The 25,477-nt window shown below is 39.3% G+C and overlaps 1 protein-coding gene across 3 annotated transcripts; it reads left to right on the top strand.

Moving 5' to 3' along the window:
* Positions 1-163: 163 nt before the first annotated feature.
* On the top strand, positions 164-25,216 carry SLC39A9 (solute carrier family 39 member 9). Of its 3 annotated transcripts, XM_068399620.1 has the most exons (8): positions 247-382; positions 670-787; positions 6,137-6,245; positions 12,783-12,974; positions 15,586-15,654; positions 16,890-16,975; positions 18,955-19,089; positions 20,819-25,216. In XM_068399620.1, exons 2-8 carry the CDS (start codon positions 692-694, stop codon positions 21,047-21,049), a joined length of 918 nt encoding a protein of 305 aa, XP_068255721.1. In that variant the 5' UTR covers positions 247-382; positions 670-691; the 3' UTR covers positions 21,050-25,216. The 3 variants fall into 3 exon arrangements, with proteins under 3 accessions (XP_068255719.1, XP_068255720.1, XP_068255721.1); XM_068399618.1 differs by having other exon boundaries at positions 164-787; XM_068399619.1 differs by lacking the exon at positions 15,586-15,654 and having other exon boundaries at positions 164-787.
* Positions 25,217-25,477: the final 261 nt, after the last annotated feature.

The following is a 25,477-nucleotide window of genomic DNA, read 5'->3' as shown; positions in this document are numbered from 1 at the left end:
GGGCGTGCGGCCATTTTTGATGAGGGAGCCGCTCCTTCCCGCCGCGGTGCGCATGGGGCCTGCGGCGGCCGCGGCCTCGCCCGCCATCTTGAAGTCGGGAATCGCGTGGGTCCACGCAGGCGAGGGCGGGGCGTGCCCCGGAAGGGGAAGCGCTGGGTCACGGAGGTGCCGCTTGGCCTCCGAGGCGCCGCTGAGGGCGGGTGGGCGAGGGGCGGCGCGCACCGGTCCCGTAGGTTCCCCGCGCCTTCTTCCCGCGGACGCGGCCCACCTTAGGCCGCCCCTCTGCGAGGAGCCGTCTTGACGCCCACTGCTTCCCCCGCCCCCCCTTCCCCCCCCCCCTTCCGGGGGCAGCGAGGTGCAGGGGAAGGTCCCGCTGCCTCAGGTGAGGGCCGGGCCTGCCCTGCCCCGGGGCCAGGCCGCTCCCTCGCCCCAGTCGCGCGGGTGTCTACCCGCCTGTCCCCCCCCCCCCCGGCCGCCCTTTGCAGCCGTGTCCGGTGGGATAGCGGCTGCCGCACATCGGGCACGGAGGGGCCGCCGCTGAGGGCCGAGCTGGCCGCAGCCGCCGGGCAAGACAGATATGGCTGAAAGGTTTTCCTGGGAGCTCGGTGTCTGCACGGGTTAAGGCGTGCGGGGCGAGCTGGAAAAGTTGCTGTCGAATTTCACTTTAAGGGACCGGACAGAAAGCAGCGAAATGGATGACTTCCGCTCCATCTGCCTGCTGTCACTGGCCATGCTAGTCGCCTGTTATGTGGCAGGAATTATCCCCTTGGCAGTTAATTTTTCCGAGGTAAGACAGCTTTGCCAGACTGCTCGTTGGTTGCTAGGGAAGAATAGCAGAAACTAGCTGGAGAGATCTATCAGGAGGAGTTAGTGCCTTCTAAGTACGGCAGTGCTGTTAGGGGTGATGTTATTTTAAAAGATTTTTAAGGAAGCTATGAATGCGATACTAACTTTAATCCAAAATCACAGTGTAAAATTGTGCTTATTCTACAGTGTGTATAAAAGCCATGTAAATGTACCAAATTTGATCCAAGCATCTTGGCTACAGTTGAAGCAAAGTCTCAGCATGTAGTGGAGGGACATGGTAGCACCTGGACAGGGTTATTCTTAGAAGCTCGTGTCCGAAACTACTGAAGTCAGAGGTGAACTGTTGTTACGTGTCTATGGGCTACTCAAATTAGGGCTTTTAAAAACAATTCTGAGAACAGTCTTGGGAAACGTTGTTTTGGTTCACAGTTTTGTTCCCAGCTTGTGCTGCTGGAAATTAAGCTTTAGATATTTGGTTACAACACAACTTCTAGTTATGTTACTGTCCCATGGAACTCAAGGCATTCTTTTAGAAAAATGAATATATAAGATACTGTTATAGGAGAGGGAGGCTTTCATAGATTGGATGAGTTTCCAAGTGGTACAGGAGTTCAGAAATTAATGTATTTGGGTGCTTCTAAAAGGTGATTGTTGAGGTGGTTATGATTGTTACAGTCTCTGGAAGTCTCCTAATATCCTCTGATGCCTGAGGGTTTTTTCTGTTTCTAAATGATGATTGTTGTATACAGGTGTGGTGCAGTTAGAGTTTAGTTGTTCTAAGGTAGTAAGAGCTCTCTTATGAGAGGTTTCCCGTTTCTACTGGGAACAGTGATGCTTTTGGAAAGCATAGTGCTGGTAGAGAGATGTGACTGGTTCATCCATCAACTCACAGAGCTGGTTACACCTGTCTTTTGGTCCCATTATTACTAGGAGACTTTGGGAGCAGTAGACTCTGAACAGCATGGAAGGAAAGGCCGTTCGTTTTGGTAACAGTACAATTCAGCTAAATGGGTTGAAAAATGACCATATATTCCCAAGTCTTTACAGAAACATTAGCACAGTTTTGTTTTGTCAGTGCTTCATCTGATGGTTTGCTGGACCTTCCCTTATATGTCTTCAATGCTATTGCTTCCACTGTCTCGCTCATTAAAACTCGCTTTTGCCCTGAAACCTACAGAGGACTGTCTTCCAAATTTGCTGAGAACACTGCCTAGCATGCTAGCATTGTCTCTTTTTTTATTTAATTTTGCATTTCCTCATGTGTGTGCTTGATAGTCACCTGTTGTCTCTGACTGTATGTTTGGTGTTGTTTGAAGGTAGAGTTCTTGATCTGTGTTTATGTTGTTTATTTATATAGTAGAATCAGGGGGCTCCTAAACCTTTTGGGGCTCCCAGCAGCTGCAGGAATACAATCTGTTGTGGATCCAAAACCATAGCACCATAAGCAATAATCACACATTTATTAGCCTTTTGCGTGTGCAGTATTTTACCAACGGTACACACATGCAATCAAGTTTATTGCGGTGTCTTCAACTCTCAGAAATTCTTGATTCAGTTTTAGACTAAAATTAGATATTTTAAGGATGCATGTGCTATGCTGGTTTAAAAGAGGAGCTGAATCTCTCTGCAAATTATGTGCAAATACTAGCAAATCCTGGAAGTGTGTAATTAGAAGTCAGAATTGTTTTGTTTAAAAATGATTGCTTAGGCCTGTGCAACATGGACAATTTCAAACTGAAATGACTGGCCTGTGCATTCTATCATTTGCAGAAAGTTTTGTAGATGGCCTTGGTGAGGAAAAATGCCTCGTCCCGCTGGCCACTTATAATGGATAGAAAACAAAAATGAATGCTCTACATAATATACCCCAGATGATGGAGGACAACAAAGTTATTCATTAGTGTTAATACATTTCTTCAGATAGTTTATTGTGTGGAATCTACTGGTTGTGTTCTGCTTTCATACTGGTTTCTATTCTTTTAATTATATTTGGATATTCTTGAAAGCATAAAACTCCAGCAAAGCCAGGTATGACTAAACATTGGTAGTAAAAAGCTACTGACTGAACAGAGCTTCACTTTATTTCTGTGTGCAAATGTTCTCTTTCAGCTTAATCCTGATTTACAGTACTCTGTTGGGCTAGCTTTGGTCTGGAAACAACACTATACCAGTTCTTGAGGCTGTCTCCTAAGTTGTAACCTAAATGCAAAAAATAATTTAAAAAAAAAAAATACCGAGTTCTACCAGTTTGAATCTTTTGCTGGTGTAACAGCGGCAGACAGTGTTGACTAGAGTGAGACTGCTTGCTGATGAAACTTGGTGTGAGTTTTTGCTAGGTCCAAGTAAGAGTTTCAGTACCATGAACATTTAAACCAAATACCGAGCTGTGGAACAGCTTGCTAATTTGAGGAATTTAGGATTTTTCCCATGCGTTTTTTTTTTAACACAGTTTACTGTGTTGCTCTTGTTTTTAACAAGAGAGACACAAGTGTGTTTGTAACTGAAATGGTTTGATTTCTTGGATCAAACTAGATGACTTTTGCCTGGCTGGGCAGGCTGCGATTATTAGATTGCTGTATTCACTGTGTCTTAAGTATTTTGTACTGAAAAGGAGATGGAGACTTCTCTTAAAACAGTAACTTGTTACTGTGTATTATTTTCATGGATCTTTAAAATTCACAGATGCCCAAATGAAAGCAAGCAGTACTCTCTATTTGCAGTTGTAATAAAACAGTATTACTTCTGACACCTTTTTTGCCTGGGTTTATATATGTATTGTGTAAAAGAGATTATAGTGCTGCAGTATAAAAATAGTCCTGGTTTTCCTTGTAAGCTACTATATTTTTGCAAAATGACTTCATGAATAGTGGGTGTTGAAGATTATCTTTTAATATAGATTGCCACTGTATAACAATTTACCAAGTATAGTTGTTATATATGCTAGTGTACAGTGCATGTTTGTGGAATTGTTACAGGTATTTTAATCTCTTACATATTACTGTTTGGATTTTCCCCGGTAACGCTCTAACTGTTTCCATATGGTCCCATTTGGCTTGCTTTCAGAAAGCTAGTTGTGCATCTCTCTAGAGCCTCCTATTTCTTCTGGGCAAGTGTTGCCTATTTCGGTGAGATTAAACAGCGTGTGTCACTATGGTGCATGAAGGAGAACCGATGGCATAATAAGGATATGCAACAAGTGATTTCCTGTTAGTTAAACACTGACTTCTGTCTCCAGGTCCTCAGTAGTTAACGTTAGAATTTTGGTAGCACCCAGATGTCTCATTGTGCATGGAAGAAGATGATGGTTCTGCCACAAAATATATGCTACATGGTTGTTATGAGGATCTAAACTCCCAAGGTTGCTACATGTGATACAATAAGGGCTATTACAGAAATGATGAGAAACAATGTCTGGAAGTTGTTGTATTTTGGAGTCTATTGGATGTTTATGTAACTGGATTTTCAGTATGTGGCTTTGACTTTAGCCTGTCAATGTTGTAGTCACAAGGAAGCAAAAAGTAATAGTAAACTGTTCTTATATTGGTAAAACAGAATTTAGTTGGTTTGAGAGGGGTGAGGGAAGGGTGATATCTCTCTAAGCTTTTTGCTCAAAATTAAAATATAACAAGGAAGATAACCCTTACTTGTAGTAGCAAGTACTTATAAACTCTTTGTGTTTGTTTTTTAATCTTGTTGTAGAAATTCTTACTGGAATATGAAATAAACTGTTTTCCTTTACTATACTATAATAAACATTAACGTTTATGTATTTTTTGTTAAAAGTTTAATTGCAACTCTTTGCAATACTTACGTTTTAAAATACATTTGTTACATACCCTTTTCAGAGGGGAAAGGGGATTGCCATGCTCTGCAATTTCTTGGAGAGTGAGAATATAATTTCTGTTGCCCTAAATGCATTTACAGTCTTTAATTCCTCTTAAAATGCCACTGGAAGGCTTAGAAGTGGTTGTGAAAACAATAAGCACTGGTCGCATTTATGGCATCTCCTAATCAGACTTAAAAAGAAAAAAAGACGGACATGAAAATGTATATTAGCACCATTATCAGTTTGACCTGATGCAGTTCCCTCATTCAAACTTTTCATTTGAGTGAGCCTTTTCAAATTATTTTTTATAATTCTGGTTTTGGACGTGTTTTGGGGATTCAGTCCCTTCTGCCCTGTTTTGTATCTACCTGACATTCTGCAAGTGCTGTGATACTGTAGTTCTAAAACTCCACCTGGCACTTTATTTTTTTTTTTTTTAATACATGGAACACATCATCAGATCTTTCAAGTACAAAAAAAAGTATCTTTCTCTTAAATTACTTACTTTTTAATCCACATTTTTATGCTTAAAAGAATCTTCTTTGGTGATACCCTTTTAAATAGAAGGCCATTAAAGTATGACAGTTTTAAGGACAACGCTCTGCACAAGAGTGGCTGTTTGGTTTAGAGACTGAAATATAGTTCAGCATCATGTAACAGTCTTTATAACAGCTGAACTTCATTTTTTCTGTCTCTAAACCTGTAGGTGAAAATCGAGCTCCTGCTGCTTTTTTCTCCAAAATCTTCCTTTTCTCTTTCTGTAGTGATAAAACTTTTCTTAGCAATTTTCTGTGTTATATAAATATAGCTGACTTAGCAGTTTACACTCACTCACCAATGTATCTGCAGATGCATTTACATTATTGGTTCTCTTTCTGTTTTTGCTTTGGTAAGTTAGTTTTTTCTTTCTTCTATTTTCTTTTTATTATTTAGATTGGCTTTTCTGGGGAACAGGCAATTTATCTTATGCTCTGCCATACCTAGCAGAGATTTGAGGGAACTTGCATGTTTAAGTTTGATTTCTAGTGGGAAGGATATATTTGAAAACAAACCCCAGAATGGAGATAAAATGTAGAGTTGCAAATATGCTTTTAAAATTCAGGCACTTTTGACCTTTCCATTGTTTCTGCAGGCCTTACAGTTTGAGGCCCTAGAGAGTGAATTAGATCCTAGTAATCATTAGTGCCAAATATAGCAATTCTTGCTATTTTCAAGTATGCTATGTTTCATTTCTTGTCTGATATTAATAGTCAAATGGGTCATCTTTAACTTTCATTTCCTACTTCAGTTGATTGCATCGGACACTGGGTGTGTTCATTTTTCAGAAAGTTAATCGTTAGAAATATAGGACTATGCAACTGAGGTTCGTGCGTAAAAATCAGCAAGAGGTTTTGTGGACCATTTGCTCCCCCCCTTTCCCCTGCCCCAGCCTCTGTTAATGAGGGAGAGTAAAGAAAACTTTTTCATTCTTAAATATGATACTTGTTTTGTACTTGCTTGCAGGAGAGATTAAAGTTGGTGACTGTTCTGGGTGCTGGGCTGCTGTGTGGAACTGCCTTGGCTGTCATTGTGCCAGAAGGAGTACATGCACTTTATGAAGACATTTTGGAGGGTAAGAACCAAACCCAGATGACCTTGTTCAGGATAACTTAGGTCATGGTGCTACAATATAGTGGGGCTTGTTTCTAGGGCTTTTAACATGAGATTGGTGGGAGAGTTTCACAGCAGCATGACACAAAGTCGGCATAGAATCATAAAACTGCCATAGGCGTGATATTGCATGTTTATGGTGATTTGACAGAGGGATGTGATCAGGCTGTGCATCAGATGACACTTGCTGAATGATCCGATCACTTCCGGGTCCAGGTACCGCAGCTTTTTATGCCAGGTCATGTGTAGTGTTCCTTATTCTGGGGAGAGTTAAAGTTTAACTTTCACTGGAACTTCAAAGGAGGTGTAAGGATGCATTTGGCAGAGAATGGAATTGTGGACTATTTGCTGTTGCTTTTTGTAGTTTAGATTGCTTCACATTAAAGCAATCATAGGAAGTGTTTTCTAGATCTATACATACTTGCCCTCATAAGTATTTCCTCCTTTGAAGCTGAAGAGCATCTTGGAATTAAGTTACCTTAATATACTTAGCTGAAAATTATGGTTATATAGGCTAATTCACGGAGTAGGAGGCATTTCTTTCTTGGGTGGTGGTGTCCATTACACGTAGATATCTGTGTGTGGTTCCAAGTTCAAGCATCCAGTTCTAGCTTGCTGTCGCCGCTCTTCGAAACCTCATAGCCTCTAATGAATAGCTCAAAGCTAACAGCGATTGTGTGTCTTGAAGGGCTGTGAGCGTGGAGCACATCTTATACCCAAAAGTCTTAGTAAATCTCAATTTGTGGTTATGACATTATTTTAAATAGTCAGGGCTCATTACCTCTGTTTGGAGTGCACTTTAAATCTTACTTTAGCTTGGAGTGTTGTGCTATTACATTACCATTGCATGTATGAGATTTTTCCAGTATGCTCGAAATCAGAAATTTGTCTGAAGGTAAACACAACAACTTAGCGCTCACAGGAGAAAGGACTATAAAGTTGAGACTGTAGAGAACTTTGCAAGCGTCTGAGGTACCGTTTTTGTTAATCTGGGATTGAGAGGTAGTTGTAATACTCTGCTTTTCTTGTACTACCTTTTTTTTTTTCTTGTTTCTAGACTGTTTTAAATTTCTTTTTGTAATATGCTTTAATTTATCCTGTTTTAGTTTCCACTAAATTTATGTTGTTCTGCTTAGACTTAAAGTAAACAGAAGATATTATATAAAGTCATAATTTGTCAAGAAGTGAAAGAACCTCTGATTATGCTTTTATACTGTATTGTAATTTGTGCCGTCTAATGTAGGATGTCTCTAATGAGCTGGGTTTGCTCTCTATTCAGTTGTAATTCTAAGTAGACTAAATTTTTCTTGTAACGATATGGCTAGCAGTAAATACAATTGCTGTGAATGTTTGCTTTTTTTTATTTTTCACTAAATAGGGCATACTGTTCATGTATGAAATCTACAGAATGCTGTTTAGAGCTGTATGCTATATAACTTTAAATTGAGTATGTGGCAGAAGGCGGCATTTCCCATTACTGTAGTAGTAATATCAGAAGTATCTACCTAGGAAAAAAGAATTTGTTCTGTGAGTGAATTCAGACTCAATTCCTAATTCACAATATCATGACTAAAGCCAGTCTGTAAAGATTTTTTTGTGTTGCAGAAAGGCAAAATTCATGGGTATTAGAAATATTTTTTATAGTTAAATCTATATTTAGGCTATTCAAAATTAAGATCAGATTCTGAGAACTTCACGGCTTTCAGTACATTTTTTTTTGCAACTTCACCCATTTATGGAAGTAAACCTAGAAAGGTGCCTAAGGAGACATTGAAGTATATTCATATAACTGGGGGGGGGGGGGGGGGGGGGGGAGAGAGAGAGAGAGAGAGAGGGAGGGAGGGAGGGAGGGAGGGAGGGAGAGAGAGGGGTGTCTGTGTTTGTCTGGTTCCAAGTGTAATTTAACTCGGAGACTGGCTGCTTGTTACCAAAACAGGTGTTTGTCATTGGTACAAAAGTCATTTACTATTACTTCTGTATTTTCTCATAGGCCACAGAATAAATAACTTCTATTTTTTGACCTTGTAGGCTGAGAGCAAATAGCATATCATGATTCAGGTTATTATTTGATCATAAACCTATGTATGTGTGTTTTGAAACCTTGATTTGAATATTACCAGCAAATAAAATTCCTTTGGCGACTTCAGTCCTTTGTTTTAACTGGTGAAACTGCATAACTGCTGTCAGAAAGGTTGCCCTGAGTTAGCTGCTATGTTTTACACCTTGAAATGATCTGAAGCAAAGTTAACTTTTTAATATAGATGGCAGCATTCCTGTGTGGTCTAGAATTATATTATTGATCAATCTTGTTCAGCAAAGATGTGTTTGTGATATCTTTCTAAGGGCTGCCAAGTCTGTGCTGATGTGCTGTGTCTGTAGTAATGGCACTGTGCCAACATTTTGTACGGTGGGGTGGATGTACAGTTGTCTCATCCAAGAAGATGTAGGAATACTGCAGCAAGAAGATGACTGCTAGAGTAGGTAAAATTTTTGTTGTTAATGTTTAAAACTTCTGAAGAGTAGTTACCAACCAAAAGACCTCCCCAAAATGACAGAATTTTTACTTTTGTCACTTAAGCCACAGATTTTTGAGAAAGCCCTGATGTATGCTGTGCTCCATTTTGTTGCCCTTTTTTAAATAAAGTTAGGTGCATGAAAGTTGCACTGTCACTCATTTAAAAAAAAAAAATTATCTAGAGTGAACTTTAAAAAGGCAAGGTTGAAACCAGAGAGAGATTCTGTGTTGAATTGTAATTATTATAATCAATTCAGACACGAATATCCTTACCGTGATTCAAGCAGAACAAATCAGCTGTTCTGAAGTCAGAAAGCTTTCCAGTGCTGAATGAAGCCTTGTCTATTTTTATACTGAGAAAACATTGCTTGCTGTTAGACCAATGAAACATTCCAGTTAATATCCTAGTTTCTTTTAAGTGCTGTACACTAGTCCTGTTAGTCCTCTTACCATTAAATGTGATAAAAAAATAAACTGAAAACAGTAACATTGTTTCTAGTAAAGATATTTTTAGAATTTCTGATGGAAACTTCTTGCTCAATGTTGTTCTATATAGTCTTGTCACCAAAGCATTGCTGTCCTGTGAAATAGCAAGAAATACAAGGTGAAACCAAAAAGGGGTTTGTGCATGTTACTGTTTAAAGTCACTTTGGAAGAAGTGTTTTTCAGAAAAGAGAGTTCAGCTGATGGGCAAGGTCAAGTAGGTCATTCCAAGCTTCAGGAAGAATTAAAAGGGATAGATAGGAACAAGTGATTAGTACATAAGGTGCTGTAGTCTTTACACCCTGTACAAATTATACAATTTATACACATTGATAAGACCTCCTGAGCCTTCTCTTCTCCAGGCTGAACAGCCCCATCTCTCTCAGCCTTTTCTTATAGGAGAGATGCTCAAGTCCTGTAGTCATCTTTGTGCCTCTCCAGTATGTCCATGTGTCTCTTGTACTGGGGAGTCCAGAACTGGACCCAGTGCTCCAGGTGTGGCCTCACCAGTGCTGTGTAGAGTGCAAGGATTTCCTCCCTTGACCTGCTGGCAACACTCTTCCTAGTGCAGCCCAGGACTCAGCCTTTTTTTGCCACAGGGCACACTGCTGGCTCATGGTAAACTTTGTGTCCACAAGGACCCCAAGGTCCTTTTCTGCAAACCTGCTTTTCTGATTGCTGGCCCCCAACATGTACTGGTACCTGGCGTTATTCCTCCCCAGCTGCAGAGAAAATAAGGTTCCTGATCAAGCATTTGAACATGACAGAGTCCTCTTCATGTTCTTAGTTTGTATTATAGGGCTAACTTGCTTTGTGATAGAGTAGAAATTAATGTGTAGAAAATAATGCTTCCGTATATTGGACTGTGAAGCATATGTTCTCTAGGGCAGTGGAGCTTTGCAAATGGGTTCTCTGTTTTTTATTTCTTATTCAAAAAACAAATTTCTCTTGAGTTTCTGTGTAAATACAGGAAGGTTGCTTGTGTGAGTAACTATGTTCTTTAAGCATAGGGGAAGGACAGAAGACTTTACAAAAATAATTACAGTTAGAGATTGTGATACCATCTTTGGGTCTAGCAGAGACACATAGAAGAAGAAACATTTTCTTAGTAGAACATTAAAGAGATTTACAATTATTAATTGAACCTGCCGAATGTTATTGTAAGTGTTGGCCCTGTTCTGGAATGGGGGCGACTTGTACTGAATGGTAGTAGTTCAGGGCCTTGGAGTATAGCATGCAACTCAAACATCTGACTTAGCCTGAGGTATCAGATATGAAAGTAGATTTACTGTGTCTGTTGTCCCACTGGAAACATTTGAGTAATACTTATTGTGTGTAAAGTGCCTTACCCGCTGTGGAAGTACAACTAATTACAATAACAAGTATGCTGAGGAGCATTAAATGTCTCTTCTGCATCACTGGCCTGGTTTTGGCTGGGATAGAGCTAATTTTCTTCTTAGTAGCTAGAATAGTGTTGTGTTTGGGATTTAGTATGGGATTTGGTATGAGAAGAATGTTGATAATACACTGATGTTTTTAGTTGTTACTAAGAAATCAATGACTTTTCAACTTCCCATGCTTTGCTAGTGTGCGGGTGCACAGGAAGCTGAGAGGGAGCACAGCCAGAGCAATGGACCCAAACTGGCCAATGGGATATTCCATATCATGAAATGTCATGCTCAGTATATAGATGAGGGTTGGGTTGGCTGGGAAGCTCTTTCTGTCGTCCGGGATTGTGGTTTTGGGGTTTCTCTCCTCCAGGATTGCTAGCTGGGAACATTGGTCAGTGGGTGGTGAGCAGTGGCACTGGCGCTGTACATCACTTGTTTGTATATTCTGTTATTTTATTTCAATTATTAAAATGTTTTTATCTCAGCCCATGAGTCTCTTTATCTTTCTGATTCCCCCATTCCCAGGGGGTTGGGGGGAGAGTGAACAAGCGGCTGCGTGGTATTTAGCTGCCTGCCACGTCAAACCACGACAGTCGCCCGAAGTGCTTTCTAGCCTGATGTCTTGTCTCTGCCAGGGGCTGTAAGGGGAAACATAAAGAAAGAATATATGATTCAGGTGAGCAGAGTCTGAAACCAAGAGGTCAAATGTTTACTGTGCTCTATATGGTAGTTGGGAACTTAATTCAAAATTCCCCATTCCTGATCTTTGCTTGTACCTTTCTGACAGTGTATTTCTGTGTGCTGTTGGGAGAAGGCAGCTTAAACATGATTCTTTGCTTATATCATCTGGAAACAATACCTAGAATTCTGCTAAAAAATAGCTTTATTAAATCTCATTCACATAAATGTACTAAGGCAACTCTTGCCAATCTTTGGTGGCCAGTACTGAAAAAAGCTATGTACTTCTGGGTATTGTTTGCCCTCTGTTCAGGTGGGATTGCAGAAGCAGTAATTTCCTCTGGTCATGAGTAAGGCTGGAGGATCTCATGTATCTATCTTGGGAGCCACTAGGCCAAAGACTGCTGGAAACGTTAAATGCATGTGCAGGAAAAACCTCCTCCTTTCTCTTTAAGCCTGTGTAAATTCAGAGTGAGACTGATGTAATTTCTGTTGAAATTGGTGGGAATTTTGTGTCTAGTGAGTATTTGTGATAAAGGTCACACATGCTGGGCAAATGGCAAACTGTAAAAGTTGGTAAAGTTATGTTAAGTCTCTGCTTTCTAAAAGTCATTGTAAGTAGAGACATTTGTCACTTCCTAACCTATGAAATACTTGAAAATGTTTTTAAGTTATGAACTGTCCACCAAATAAAACATTTTATACCATGGAAACTTACTAAAAACCTGTCCAGCCGTCTTCTTTCCCTCTCTTACATTTTAGTCATTCTGAGCTCACCTAATTTCAGGGTAGCTCAGTGAGACACAGTAAATGTCTTGGGGGCCATGGAATTAAAGCTTGTGTAGGGAAAGGAAACAACCACACAACATTCAACCCTGGGGCTTGGACTTTGGGTTTCTAGGATAGTACTGACATTGGTAGAACAGTGTGCTGACTTAACTGTGTCAATGCTAATTTGTGTAACTAGAGACTGATGCTTTGAGATATAAAGCTCATCTTGAAGATTGCATTAGATCTCTTAGTGGATGGAACCTGTTTTGTCTTCTCATCCTGTATTTTCTCACTTAAATGAAGATTATGACTTAACTGCTTGATAGTATCTCTGAATACTGACAAAACTGGCAACTTCAATTAAAAAAGGAATTATTCAGCAATTTTTATCAATTTGTATTTAAAACACAGCATTTAAACAAAGTAGCCTGGCTTATCAAGTATTAATGCTTTCTTTGCTTTTCCATGCTGAAGACATATGGGGAGAGGCCAACCAGACAAATGTGTGCTTCCCTAAGGAAATGGTCTAAGATTGAACTTAAATTTGAGGCTTTTTGTGTATTGTCTAAGAAAGTGTGAGGAACGCTTTCAGCAAAGGAGGGGAAAAGTGACCATGCCCTGTTTAGTCCCATCTCCTAATCTGTTTGCTTGCCTGCTACAGGGAAGCATCACCCGGCAGGCGAGATGCAACGTGTGATTGAGTCTGAGAAGGTAGCGGAAATCCCGGTTGTCCATGAGTATGGCCATGACCATTCCAGATTGCATGCCTACATTGGTGTATCCCTTGTCCTCGGCTTTGTCTTCATGCTGTTGGTGGATCAGATAGGCAGCTCTCATGTGCACTCTACAGATGGTAAGTAAAGATTCACTACAATTAAACTTGCTAATTAGTCTTAATTAGCAGGTTGCAATTTTTTTGAATGCTATTGGGATTTAATTTGACCACTTGTGTCCAGAGTTTCAGTAGGTGCTTTACAAACATAAAGCAAGGTCTGTGTGAAATGTTTTTACTGGAAATCTGTGCTGGAATTCAGCATAATTTGAGAGCTTGCTTCACTAACAAGAAATAACTGTACGAGCACATATGTTGTGGGGTTGGAGGGTGACTTGACACTTGAGTTATTGTCTGTTTTACAGTATCACCCATAGGGGATTTCTTTGGCTTTCCAAAAAACTTCAGTTAATCTTATCTTATTTTGTTTTCCCTACTTAATTGTCATAAATGTAGGTAAAATTTGCAAAGAACAAAAAGTTATCTTAAGAAGACTGCAGAAATGACTAGATGTAAGCTCTGGTCCTTTACTGTAACTGCACAGCTGGAGTCCCACACTAGTCTAGAGCCTCACTTACTTTAAAATACTTCCTGTTTAGTCCAAAGATTTCTCAGCTTCATTGCAAGACTCTCAAAATGCCTACAGTTGCCTTTGTTTCCTGCCCATGGCTTCATGCTCAGACTGTAGCTTGAAAGGCACCAAAGGTGTTTTGTCATCTGAAAAGGTATTTTATTGCCTTTGGCTGCTTATCTTCTCCCACATAATCTCCTCTGATGGTGGAATTTAGCCCTCAAAAATTAAGGAACTGATCTTGAAGGAAAAGTAAAACACACAAAGGAGGGGGGATATGTTTTGGTTGGATCCTTGGCAGTTCACAGTGCAGCTGTGCAAATACTTGTATGGGGTTAGTGTGGTGGGATAAATGGGAGGCCAGTGCAAGGGCTGTGTTGCCTTTGTGCTCCTGGAGAAGTGTAAATGGTGCCACAGCCATGGCTAGCTGTTCTTCAGAGCTTTTCAAAGGAAACAATGACACTGAGGATGACAAGGGGATGCAGGTGAGCAACTGCCAGGAGAATTCTTGGTTTATACAGGTTATGACCCTTTCCCATGTCTCTGATCAGAGCAAATACCAGGAGAAAACTGACTATGATTTGTGTTAGAGATAAAAGTTTGCTTAATATCCTATTTTATAGTGTGTATCTAGTTTGTACCTCTGTTACAGGAAATGTAGTAGTGTTTTTGTAATGTTTTTTTTAAAGCTACTGACGAAAAACGTTTTTCTCATTTGAACCAATGTCTGGTAGTTTTGTTATCTCCCAAGTGGCTAAATTTTACTGTGTCTAAACTAGAAAAATTCTGTAGGCCAGAATGGAGGTATGAAATCAAATATGAACTCTTTCTTTGGGTGTGTTTAGTTCTGGTCAGTCCAAAACAAATTTAAAGGAAATGTTCTTTGTGAATATCTCCTCCTATTTAACATATATTTGAGTATGCCATCACAGTCATCCAAATGCAGCTTATGCAATTAATTGCTCAAGTAGGCTCCTCTTGATTCAGAAGATCAATCTGACCAAAGAGAATACAGCAGTTTTTAGCCAGCTCACTTCCCTGATCTGACTCACTGGGGAGCTGTATGGGTGCCTGGGCAGGCAGAGAGAGGCTGGAGAGCAGGGGGACAGGCAGGAGGAAAGGGACAGGCAGGAGGAAAGGAACAGGACTGGACTTTCCATTTTGTTAGCAGACAGACAGTAGCTATGTAAGTGTGCTTGCAGTCAGCTTACTGGACACTAGTATAATTAAATAACTGCTGTTCAACTGTTTGGAATTAAACAATTGAATAATAAGATGTTTCTATACTTGTGTAGGACTTATCTGCCCTGTTCATTGCAGTGATTCTGCATAACAGTTTCACCACCAGTTGCATAGTGGTGGATATTGCCTTTTTGCGCTGTATAATGAGCTAACCTGCCAATGTCCTCAGAGTAGTTGTCAAACAATTGCGGTCAAAACACTGGATCTCAGGCAGCACTGGCTGCATTTCTCCTCTGTAGTGTATAATGTTGGAGGGAAATCTTTTCCACTGCTGCCATGACAAGCAGAATTTATTGCTTACTAGGAATTGCCAGAGAATCATTGCAACAGAGACTGCCCCAGACAGTCACCTGAAGGAAAATGCCAACATTGGGCTATGTGGAGAAAAATCATCTTGACTCTTGGAGCAGCTCTGGATTCTGGGGATGCAAAACTAGCTTTTCTTCCCCTTGGTAGCACAAAACTTTAACATTTAGTTTCAGGAGGTTAAGAAAAACAACTGCTTCTGTCTGTATTAGCCTGGACGTGACCTTATGCAATGTGCTGTAGGTGAACTTGCTTTAGCAGGGAGTTGGACTAGATGATCTGCAGAGGTCCCTTCCAACCCCAGCCATTCTGTGATATCAGTGATCCTGTAAATTGCAAAGAGTTGTCTATGATTCTGTCACTTATTTGTTGGCAGAACTTCAGGTGATTTGAAGGTGTTAGGTATCAGACTATTTTACAGTAAATCTAATGCAGAAATTCAAAAGCTGATAGTTTTGAATTTACCTACATAAGCAGCTGGTAGAGACATGTGCAGTGATACTTACAATTTATCTTCCAGCATAACTTATGTATTTGTTCTCTTTATCCTAATTTTCCTCATGATCGTTTCAGATCCAGAAGCTGCAAGAACAGGCAACTCCAAAATCACCACAACACTGGGACTAGTAGTCCATGCTGCAGGTACTGTGAGACCTATTGTTAGCATGTGACAGGGACTTCCATTGCGGTGTGGCTCATCTTTAGATTTGACAGAAACACTTGGGCTTTGTCTTTGAAGGTGGCTTTTTATTAAAAAGAAAAAAAAGGCAGGGTGGGGAGGACTAAGGATCTTCCCCAAAATTTACTGGGAAAACAGAATCACAGAATCAATCAGGTGGGAAGAGACCTCTGGGATCATTGAGTCCAACCAAAACATACTGCAGTGCTCAGAATGTTCCATGGAGTTTCATTTGGGTACAGGATTTTCACTCCTTTATTTTTCCCATCTGAGAAGTTGTGTGATGCTCACTCGCTGCCTCTTCGGTTCCTTTGCTGGCTGATTTAGCTGCTAAATTTCAATTCATGCTAACACATTCTATAAGTCGTATGAAACACCTTTGGGTTTGCTTGTCAGTTGACCTGTGTTTTTAAAAAAAGAAAAAAATTAAGTTTAAAAAAATAATATCTTGTGGAAAAAAGGACGTTATAGGGTGGAGGGCAAAGATTTGACTGAAACACATTTGAGCTGCCTTGCAAGGACTGAAAAAGTTATGCATGTGTTGCATCAACCCATGTTCATGCTGTAATTCTTCACTATATATGTGTAGTATAAATATGATGACTTTTAATCTCCTGCTGAAAGTTAATCGTCTACATAAGTCATTAGATATTGATCAAAAAGATATTTCTTCACTGAACAAAGTGTCTATATATTAAGGATCAATATAGTATCCATTTCCTATTTCATTTAGACAATGTATCTATGTTAAATGGTAAAAAATAGTATTTACAATAGTATTTATATTTGAAAAGTCATTTAAAGCATAATAATTGAAATTCTTTTAATGCTTAGAATCTAAAGCAGATTTTTTAATTTAGACAGGAAGCCACTTCCAGTACAGAAGACTAAAATAACTAAACTTGTTACCTGGTTCTAATTTGTCAGAATGTGTCAGTACTGAATAGATTCTCAGTATGGTTTTTATGGTCTTGGCAAATACAAGACAGCTCCTGTTGAGGGTTGCCTGAAATCCTGAAATTGTTGTGGCTTAAGAAGCAAAGTGGGGTGAATCATGTGTTGGATTGGTATTGTTAATGACATTTTGAGTTAACCGGACTTCTCAAATCAACATGTTTTGTACTGTCAGCCATTGAGGGGGTGGGAATGCTGAAACTGATGTAGAGGAATAATCCATGAATTTGCACTCCTGTTTCAGCTGATGGTGTTGCATTGGGTGCAGCAGCTTCTACTTCTCAGACTAGTGTCCAGCTGATAGTGTTTGTTGCGATTATGTTGCACAAGGTAAGTCATCATCCAAAAAATCTTATTTATTCTTATCAGACTGTTAAAGCATACAGAAATTACTAAAGGACTTAAGTTTCCTTAGTGATGTAATCTGGAATTGTGTAACGCCATTGAAATGAACAGATTAGTAGTACGGCTTCAAGGACCAAAAAGCACTGGTATGATGCATGACGGAATAGCAAATGATGGACGCTGAGTCTGAATGGGGTATGAATGAGAGAGAATTCTGACTGCCTGCTGCCTGCCTTGGTTGCAATGGTTGAGAAGAGTCTACCAGAGGTAGAGAAGAATGGCTCATGAAGAAATTTGGCAGCTTTGCACTTTTTCTGAAGCTAGTGTGGTGGTGTGGTGTTTTTTTTTTTTTTTTTAAAAAAAAAAAAACAAACAACAACCAGACAAAACCCCCCAAGATTCTTACTGCTGTAAGAGATCTATTCAGAGAAGTTCTAGAGGGTGAAGCACAGAAGTATATGCTAGTGTATTCAAGGAGGGAAAGCTGTTTTATGCTGATTAGAACAGCTTTTTGGTTCCTTGATGTTCTTAAGAAAATGGAAAGGATATTTGTTATAACGGATTTTAGTGTTTAAAGGGTTAGTCTTTTGAAACCACTTAATATCAGAGTACTAAATTACAACTTCTGGTTACCTCTGTTATTGTAGTAGCTTCAACATCAGTCATATGCCATTTCTGCAGGAAAATGTTTCAAACATTTTTCTGATGGTAACAAGCAAACAATGGCTCTTGAAGATGGGAAGATCTTTTTTCCTTAATGTTTCTGCAAAGTTATCTGTTAGCTATGTAAGTTCTAAACATGTGTGCAGATGCATATTTGACTTACGGTAGCACATGCATATATTACAGTAATTAGTCATACATTCATCCAGAAATCTTGCTTGCATAATTGCATGTTCAAAATGTTAGGAAATCCAAATCTAGTATGTCTTGTCTTTACTGTTCATACAATAAATTGTGGTTTACATAACCCTCTTCAAAGGTGGCAATGTCAATGTCACATCTTGCTGTGAAGCTTAGTTTATGACTATTGCCAAGTGAAACTTGCTTTTATTATTCTTAATGTTCAAATTAACTGACTTGTGAAATGGTACAATTTTAGAAGAGGAAAATTTCTCCTATGAAGGGTTATCAAGAAATATTTGGTATTGAAAGAGAAATTTATTTCTTCTCTCGTGTCTTTTTTTTTTCTAGTCTTCTAATGATGCTTTTGTCTTTCTCATCTTTTTTCCTTCACTCATAGTTTCCTTCTTCTAGGCTTAAAAAAAAAAGGATTCTGTGTATAAAAAATGCTCAATATATTTTAGTTTATGTCCTATCTCAAAAATGTCAGAGTGGACTGCTATTGTCTTTATGTGAGCAAAAATATAGTAAATTCCATGAGTAGAAGGACAGCTATGCCTTGTGGATAAGAAATTGGATGCCAGCAGTGGGAGAAGAAGGAAGTGTTTGTTTGCTGCCCAGTGGGAACAGAAATGAAACTGAATGATGAACTAATCAGAAGAGCTCTTAAGTCTTTGTTCATGTGGAGGGTGACATTTACTTTCTTTGGGAATTTTTTCCCCCTCTGTGTTAATTATAGAATTTTTCTGCTGTAGGTAAAGAAACTGTCCATCTAAGGATGCATAGCAGTATCAGGTCAAAAAAAGAAATTACATAAGTTAATGGAGACTTAGGGATTATAGCAATGACTCAAGTCAGAATGAACATTTTAATATTTATAATGACTACAGAAGTATGGGTACTCTGATAGCCAGAACTATGTGTTTCTATTAGGTACTGTTATTAAGGTAGGGCAGTCTGCAGAATTCTGTTGATTTGGGTTAACTGCAACATACTAGTGCTTTCCCTGAATTTCTTCCAATTCAGTGCATTTTGATGTAGTAAGTCGTATTTCAACTTTATCTCAGATTTCAGGGCATTTTAGAAGGTGTTGTATTATCAGTGAATACTGTTTTTTGCAGGCGCCAGCTGCCTTTGGCCTGGTTTCCTTCCTGATGCACGCTGGGCTGGAACGGAATCGAATTAGAAAACACTTGCTGGTCTTTGCGTTGGCAGCACCTGTTATGTCCATGGTGACATACTTAGGGCTAAGCAAGGTAGGTCTGCGATTTTGTTCTGCCCAAACTGTAGCTTAATGGTGGAGTTTGGGGAAAGGAATATCATAGGAGTTTCATAGAACATAACTCCAAACTGCTTGAAAAAATTAGCAGAATGGAGATGAAAAAAAAAAAGTGAATAAAAAGGTAGCAATATGAGTGTGTGAAACAAAAAATAACTCATGTTTTCCATCGGAACCAGTGATATAACTCCTCTATGGAGTTTTGTATAGCTTTTTTTAGAAGGCTGATTTCTGTCTTTCCTCCTTTCTGCTGCTCCCTGCTGAGAACTTAACAGTTTACTCATATACCAGATTTTATCTGATGACTATATAACTGAGTAATTGTCAGTGTTGCTGCGTGCATTCTTATTATAATATGCAGGTAGAAAATAATCTTTGCTAGCTTCCCACACCATCCCAGAATTGTTCCTGTATGTTCAAAGTCTTTTTCATGCTGTGTCGGAAGTTGAATGCTCAGCTAGAACAGTCTTTTTGCCTCTCATACTCCTTAAAGCATAGTCTTGTCTTGGCTCTGTGCAACAAATGGCCTGTGAAATGGGCCACTGCACATGAGTTTATCATCTCCGTCCAAATTAAATGTTTCTGCTTCTCATAGCATTTCCTATGACACTACTGTATTTCTAACTGCTGTAGGCCATGCTGGTGACACACTGGTTTTGTGTTGTAAAGAATCTAACGTGATCTCATGAAACTCAATACATGAGAGGAAAGATTAAGTAAATCATCCGGGCTAATCCCTTTACTCGCCAGAAGGGAGTTATATTTGATATTGCAGTACAGTAGATGGAAGAAAGGGTTGGGTTTGTAAATAGAAATGAGAATGCTGTTTGAGCGTTCTTTTGATTGTAGGCTCACCAAGAGTTGGTTTTGCATTTTGCACTTCAGAAAGAACAGAGAATTGATAAGGCATAAGGGCTCTCACGGTGGTTGTATAGCTCCAGAGCAGAAGATGCTCTTTGGAAAAATAACCTGAGAGTATACCAGAGCACTAATATCACACTTGAGTTGGAAATTGTTCAAGAAACACTTTGAAACTGGTATGAGTGGGTTTGCATTTCATTACATTTAATGATGTGCAGCATGATCTTAATCCTAGTATGAATATGAAGAGGTGCTCATTTTTGATCCAGAAGATGCATTTCTTTATGAAGCTTGCATGGAAATTCTGGCGAAGTTTTGGGTGTTTACTTGTACATACAAATGAAATATTGAATGAGTGATGATTTTGGACTTAAATCTAGCAAATCTTGCTCTGACCAGCAGGGGACCAGACATTTAAAGGCTAACATCTTAAAAAAAGTCAATCTTGAGTGTCCTTCCTAAAGTTTGTGGCTTTGCATTCTGAACTTTATTTTTTGAAGAACATTTTGTCATTTTGACATTTTATATGTTGCTGAGAGATGTTCAAACAAGATACTTCTGCACAGACTGACTTTTTTTTTTCTGTAAGGGTTCCTAGAAGTCTGAAGTGAACTAACTACGATGAGAGGTGTCTTTCTGCCCCCCACATCAACTTTAGAATGCCAGTTGCTACACATAAGGTGCAAGACACAAAACAACGCATTAAACCATTATCATTATGAGAGAATGAGAGTTGATAGAAATCCTACTGTGTCTGGATGCTTGCAGAATTTTTTTTTATTGATTGAAGAACTTCTGCTTATCCTCATATTTTTGCTCTTTCTGTTTTTTTTTTTTCATTTCAGAGCAGCAAAGAAGCCCTTTCGGAAGTCAATGCCACTGGAGTTGCTATGCTGTTTTCTGCTGGGACTTTTCTTTATGTTGCCACAGTCCACGTCCTCCCAGAAGTAGGAGGAATTGCTCATAGCCACAAACCTGAATCAACTGGAGGAAAAGGACTCAGTCGTCTGGAGGTGGCAGCCCTAGTATTAGGATGCCTTATTCCTCTAGTTTTGTCCATTGGACACCATCACTAAATGCTCAAATTTCAGCGTTCTCCTCCTCGATCTGACATGAGCAGTAAACGTCGACTGCTCCCTTTATCATTGTCTCTTGCCCATCATCCATCCCATCCACATTATGGAGTTCAGAGGGAACCTTGATTACAAAATGAAAAATACTGGGGAAGTTTTTAGTGTAGCAAAATGTACTTTGGCAGCCGGACATAAATTCTATGTAACTTTCTTTTCTGAAGACATTTGGTATTTTAATTGTTACTTCTGGCCCTATTCTCAGGGAAGATGAAATTTGGAGTTTAAGAAAGGTGAGTGGGGAAGAACATAGCGACTCATCGTGAAATTGCAATCACCAAAGTATCCTGCAATTCAGCTTTCATAGCTGCGAGCAAAAACAAAGGATGGCTGCCTTGTGAGAGGCTGAAGTCTTACTAATGAAGAAGGGGGCTCTCCCCCATCGGTTCTATGTTGTCCTGTCAATGCAACTGGTCCTTGTGATGTTTGTCACTAATTGTATTGCAAAAGTGGGCTACATTCGGAACTCTGGACACGCTGCTATTGTCACAGAAGTGTCACTGATAGGAAAGAAATGACGTAGACAAAGTGTAGGATTAGAGTAGGAAATCATCTGGTTAAGAAAGCGCAAATGAATTTTGCAATGTATTTCATTATTTAAGACAAAGGATAGAAGCAAGGAAAGTAGTGTTTTGATTGTTTCTCAATTGTTAATAAATTTTAAAAAGGCAGTATTTCTTGGGAGATAGTCTTCTGCCAAGTCAGTAAAGCATAGGCACCAGAAATGTTAGCAGGAATTAGGTATTGGGTACTGTGATTACACTACTGTTACTGTTGAGAGAGAGACCCATAGTGTCCTTTGAAATCGAGCTCTTCTGGGCTCTGAGGAGTAGAAATCTGATGGAGACAAGCTGTTGAGGGACCAGAGAACTTGACTAGTTCATTTTCAAAAGTCTGAACTGCTGAAATCAGTGGGGATGTGTTGTGTGGTTTTTTTTTTTTTCAATTAAATAAAAGGTATTAAGGCTAACAAAACAAGGTGTTAACGTTAAATATTTATGCTGCAGATAGACTGTAAAGTGTTTCTACAGCAGTTCTGAACAAAAAAACCCCAACAAACAAAAAAAACCAAACTGGTGGGTTCCCAGTGGACCTGTTAGGCATTTTACTTTTCCTTTGGCAGTTGTGCATTCTCCTCTTACTGATAAGCATTCATTTTGGTGAATCTACTGGAGGACTTGCTGCGAACTGCTGATGCCTCTCACTGCAGAAGAGTGATAAAAGATCCCTTCCTTTCCAAGGCACAACCTTCTCTTGTTAGGCACTATTTCTCTTATTCAAAATATATTATACTTTAATAACTGTAGTGCATTGAAAAATCAGGAATGCTTGACGTGCACAGACTCAAAATAAAATTTTTTCTTTAGGGGAGAACTTTTTAATGCTGTACTCTTTTTAAGCTAAACTCTGTCTGCACTTTTTAAAGATAACATTGCCAAATATATTTTTCCTTTGATTTTTTTGTTTGAAATGGATCTTCAGTCTTCTTAACTGAAGTGCTTCTTGTTTCCATTTGAATGTGTCTGGTTTTCATCCTATTTATTACTTATACTACACAGGCCATCGTGCCTCTTAACTTCTTTATATTTTGTCATTGTCCTGTTTGTCTACTAATTCAATACTGGGTATGGCCTGGCTCTTGGACTAGTGGTTCCTTTTCTGTTGGCTTTGTAACAATACAGGTGTATCCCAGGACTGAACCTAGTATTGATCCCCAGGAGTGCTTGTTCATTTGTGTGTTTTACTATATAAAATCAATACAAAATTATTAGAAATCATCTTTTCCCACAAGGCAGTATTTCCAGGTAGAGTTAGTGTATCAGGCCTATACAAGCATTTTTGACATTAGACCTTCAAAATTTAATTCTGTTCTGAAAAACCACTGCAAAATTAGTGACATGGATGAGATCCTCTCCTGCACATTCTTAAACCTTTTTTTTTTTTTTTTAACAACATACATATGCAACTAAAAGTTACCTGTTTAAAAAGTTCAGTGATACAGGTTGCTGACACAGGGATGTTCACATCAGAGCTCCCAGTGTTCTTCCTGATTTCCTGCTAATTGCCTTCTTGCTTGATAATCTCACTATTTTACCTTGCTTAATCTTTCCACGTAACTGTTTCCAAACGCTGGAGAGTTTGCAAGATCTGCAGCAGAAGCAGGAGATGGCTTAGTGCAGCATCAGGTGCGTTCATTTTGAAAAAAGTAATTTTTTTTTTCTTTAAACTATCATCTGTCACTTGCACGTGCACCCCACCCTGCTATTAAGCTGGCATCCTGACTGCGTTCTGATTCAGCCTCATTTTATGTGTAACAATAGCAACTGTTTAGGGAGGTATATAGGTAAGGTCCCATTTCATGCCTTTTGTTCCAGTGTTGGAGCATGTGGATAGTACTTTCTTACATAGGTCTGCATGTATTGATGAGGATGTGGCAGCCAGCGTTTTCACTGCTGACATAATCTATGGCGTATTAATGGTAAGAGGTGCTGCTGCTGAGAGGTCTTGTCGTCTTTCTTTTCTCCTGTTCCTCAGATCACGTTTCCAATTTCTGGTAATAGTTTAATGATTCATGAGCTATAGAGGCCAAATTATAGCAGCAGGTGAAGGATTTCAAATGAAACCATTGGCAACTTAAAATTGGCACAAAAATTCTGGTAACACGTACTTTTCGTTTTGGCACTCGGTTGAGTGATAGAAGACTTCTGTGATTTTTATTTTTTTTTTCTACCCATTTAGAAGTAGCAACAGCATTTTCTTTCAGCTACCTCTGTTATCTGTGTGTTGAACTACTATTTTAAATTTTGTAGCTGAAACTGCAGTGACTAAGGAAGCTTTTAGTTATGTGATAAGGAGAACATAAAATTTTAAATGACCTAACCTTTCCAAATTGTTAGTTCCACGTGGAGGATTATTTTCTTGAAGCAGAGTATTTTAATGAGTTAAATAAAATGGTCCATTTTATCATAGCCTCTTTTTTTACCTATCTCCCCATCTGTCACAGTAAATCCAAGCGGTGCATATAGTCAGGGCCATCTGGTATCATTTTCTGCTCCTCAGGGGACCTTGGTGCAAACAAATTCCTCTTACTCTCTCTGTAATAGCTGTCTCTGCTAGTGTTTTCTCCTGTGAGGTAGGTGGCAGCAGGTAAGGCTTTAACCAAGTGCCAGGCACGTCCATCTTCCCTTCCGTAAATCCCTCTAGGAAATCTATAATCTTCTCATCAGCGGTTTTTTCAGGTAATGATTTCTTAATTGGTGCTAGGAAATGGACTAAAGTTGTTTCCGTTGATTTTGATGTGTTCAGGTACTTTCCCTACTGTTCTAGTTCTTTTGTTGTTCCTTATATAAAGAAGGGAAATACTACTTTTTCAGCACCTGATGACAGATGCAGAAGCTGCACTGGCAACTTAAGTGAGGATGGCAGAGCTGTCACACCAAGACAGGAATTTGATAGCTGTGGCATGTCAGATGGCTGGGTGTTAAACACAGAAACCCACTGTTGACTTCAAAGAACCATTTCCAGGTGGATTGTGTAAAAGACTCATGTTATCCAGGAGACCCGGGAAGACTACTGTCTTTATTCAGGAACTAGTTCAGAGCCTTCAAGGAGCTTTTGACAGTAGCAGATGTGTCTGTGTGGTATCAGCTCTATGCAGAATGGGAGAGAGATGCTGTGGAATAAATATTGCTGCTGCTCCCTTCCTGTTCTGTGCTGGGACTTGGGCAGAGAGGAGGGAAGTGTATTTGTGTTCTTTTGGGGGTGGAATGAGGAGGAGTGGTTGCAGTATGGTGGGAAAGTTTATGATGAATTTCAGATTCTTGTTCACCTCAAACTTCTTTTAAAAATAAAATCTTTTTTTTTTTTTTTTTCTTACTGTCCTTTTATTACATCTCTTAGCAGCCTTGGCTTTACAGGGAAAAACATTGCATGGTCATTCCTGTTTACCTGACTCCATGTATGGAACTGTAATTTTAATGTTTCTTTTTTCCAAACCATTTGTACACAATATCATTCCATGAATGGCTGCCTCATAATTTTTCCACTTTAATTGTGAATGGTTAAAATAATGTTGCCGTTTTCAATTTGTTTTATTATATTAAATTTTTACTAGGTGCGGTGCTTCGGACTTGGCTTGTCATTTACTGCATGGGGTTTTGTGACAGCTCCGACAAAGAGAAGTGACAGCCTTAAATGGGATGCAAGCAGTGCAGACAGTACATTTTATTGCTGTATAAGTGTGTTTGCTGAGCAGCTCCTGGAAACCTGAAGTGTGAAACTGCATGTTGGGAGGCAGTCTAGCATGTTGATTTGGACATGGGTATGAATGGGTTTAGAGGTATAAATACAGAAAGGAATTGACAACTCTGCTTG

Source organism: Nyctibius grandis, chromosome 4, assembly GCF_013368605.1.
Source record: "Nyctibius grandis isolate bNycGra1 chromosome 4, bNycGra1.pri, whole genome shotgun sequence".
NCBI classification, from domain to species: domain Eukaryota; kingdom Metazoa; phylum Chordata; class Aves; order Nyctibiiformes; family Nyctibiidae; genus Nyctibius; species Nyctibius grandis.
This window is presented reverse-complemented; position numbering and strand designations above follow the sequence as displayed.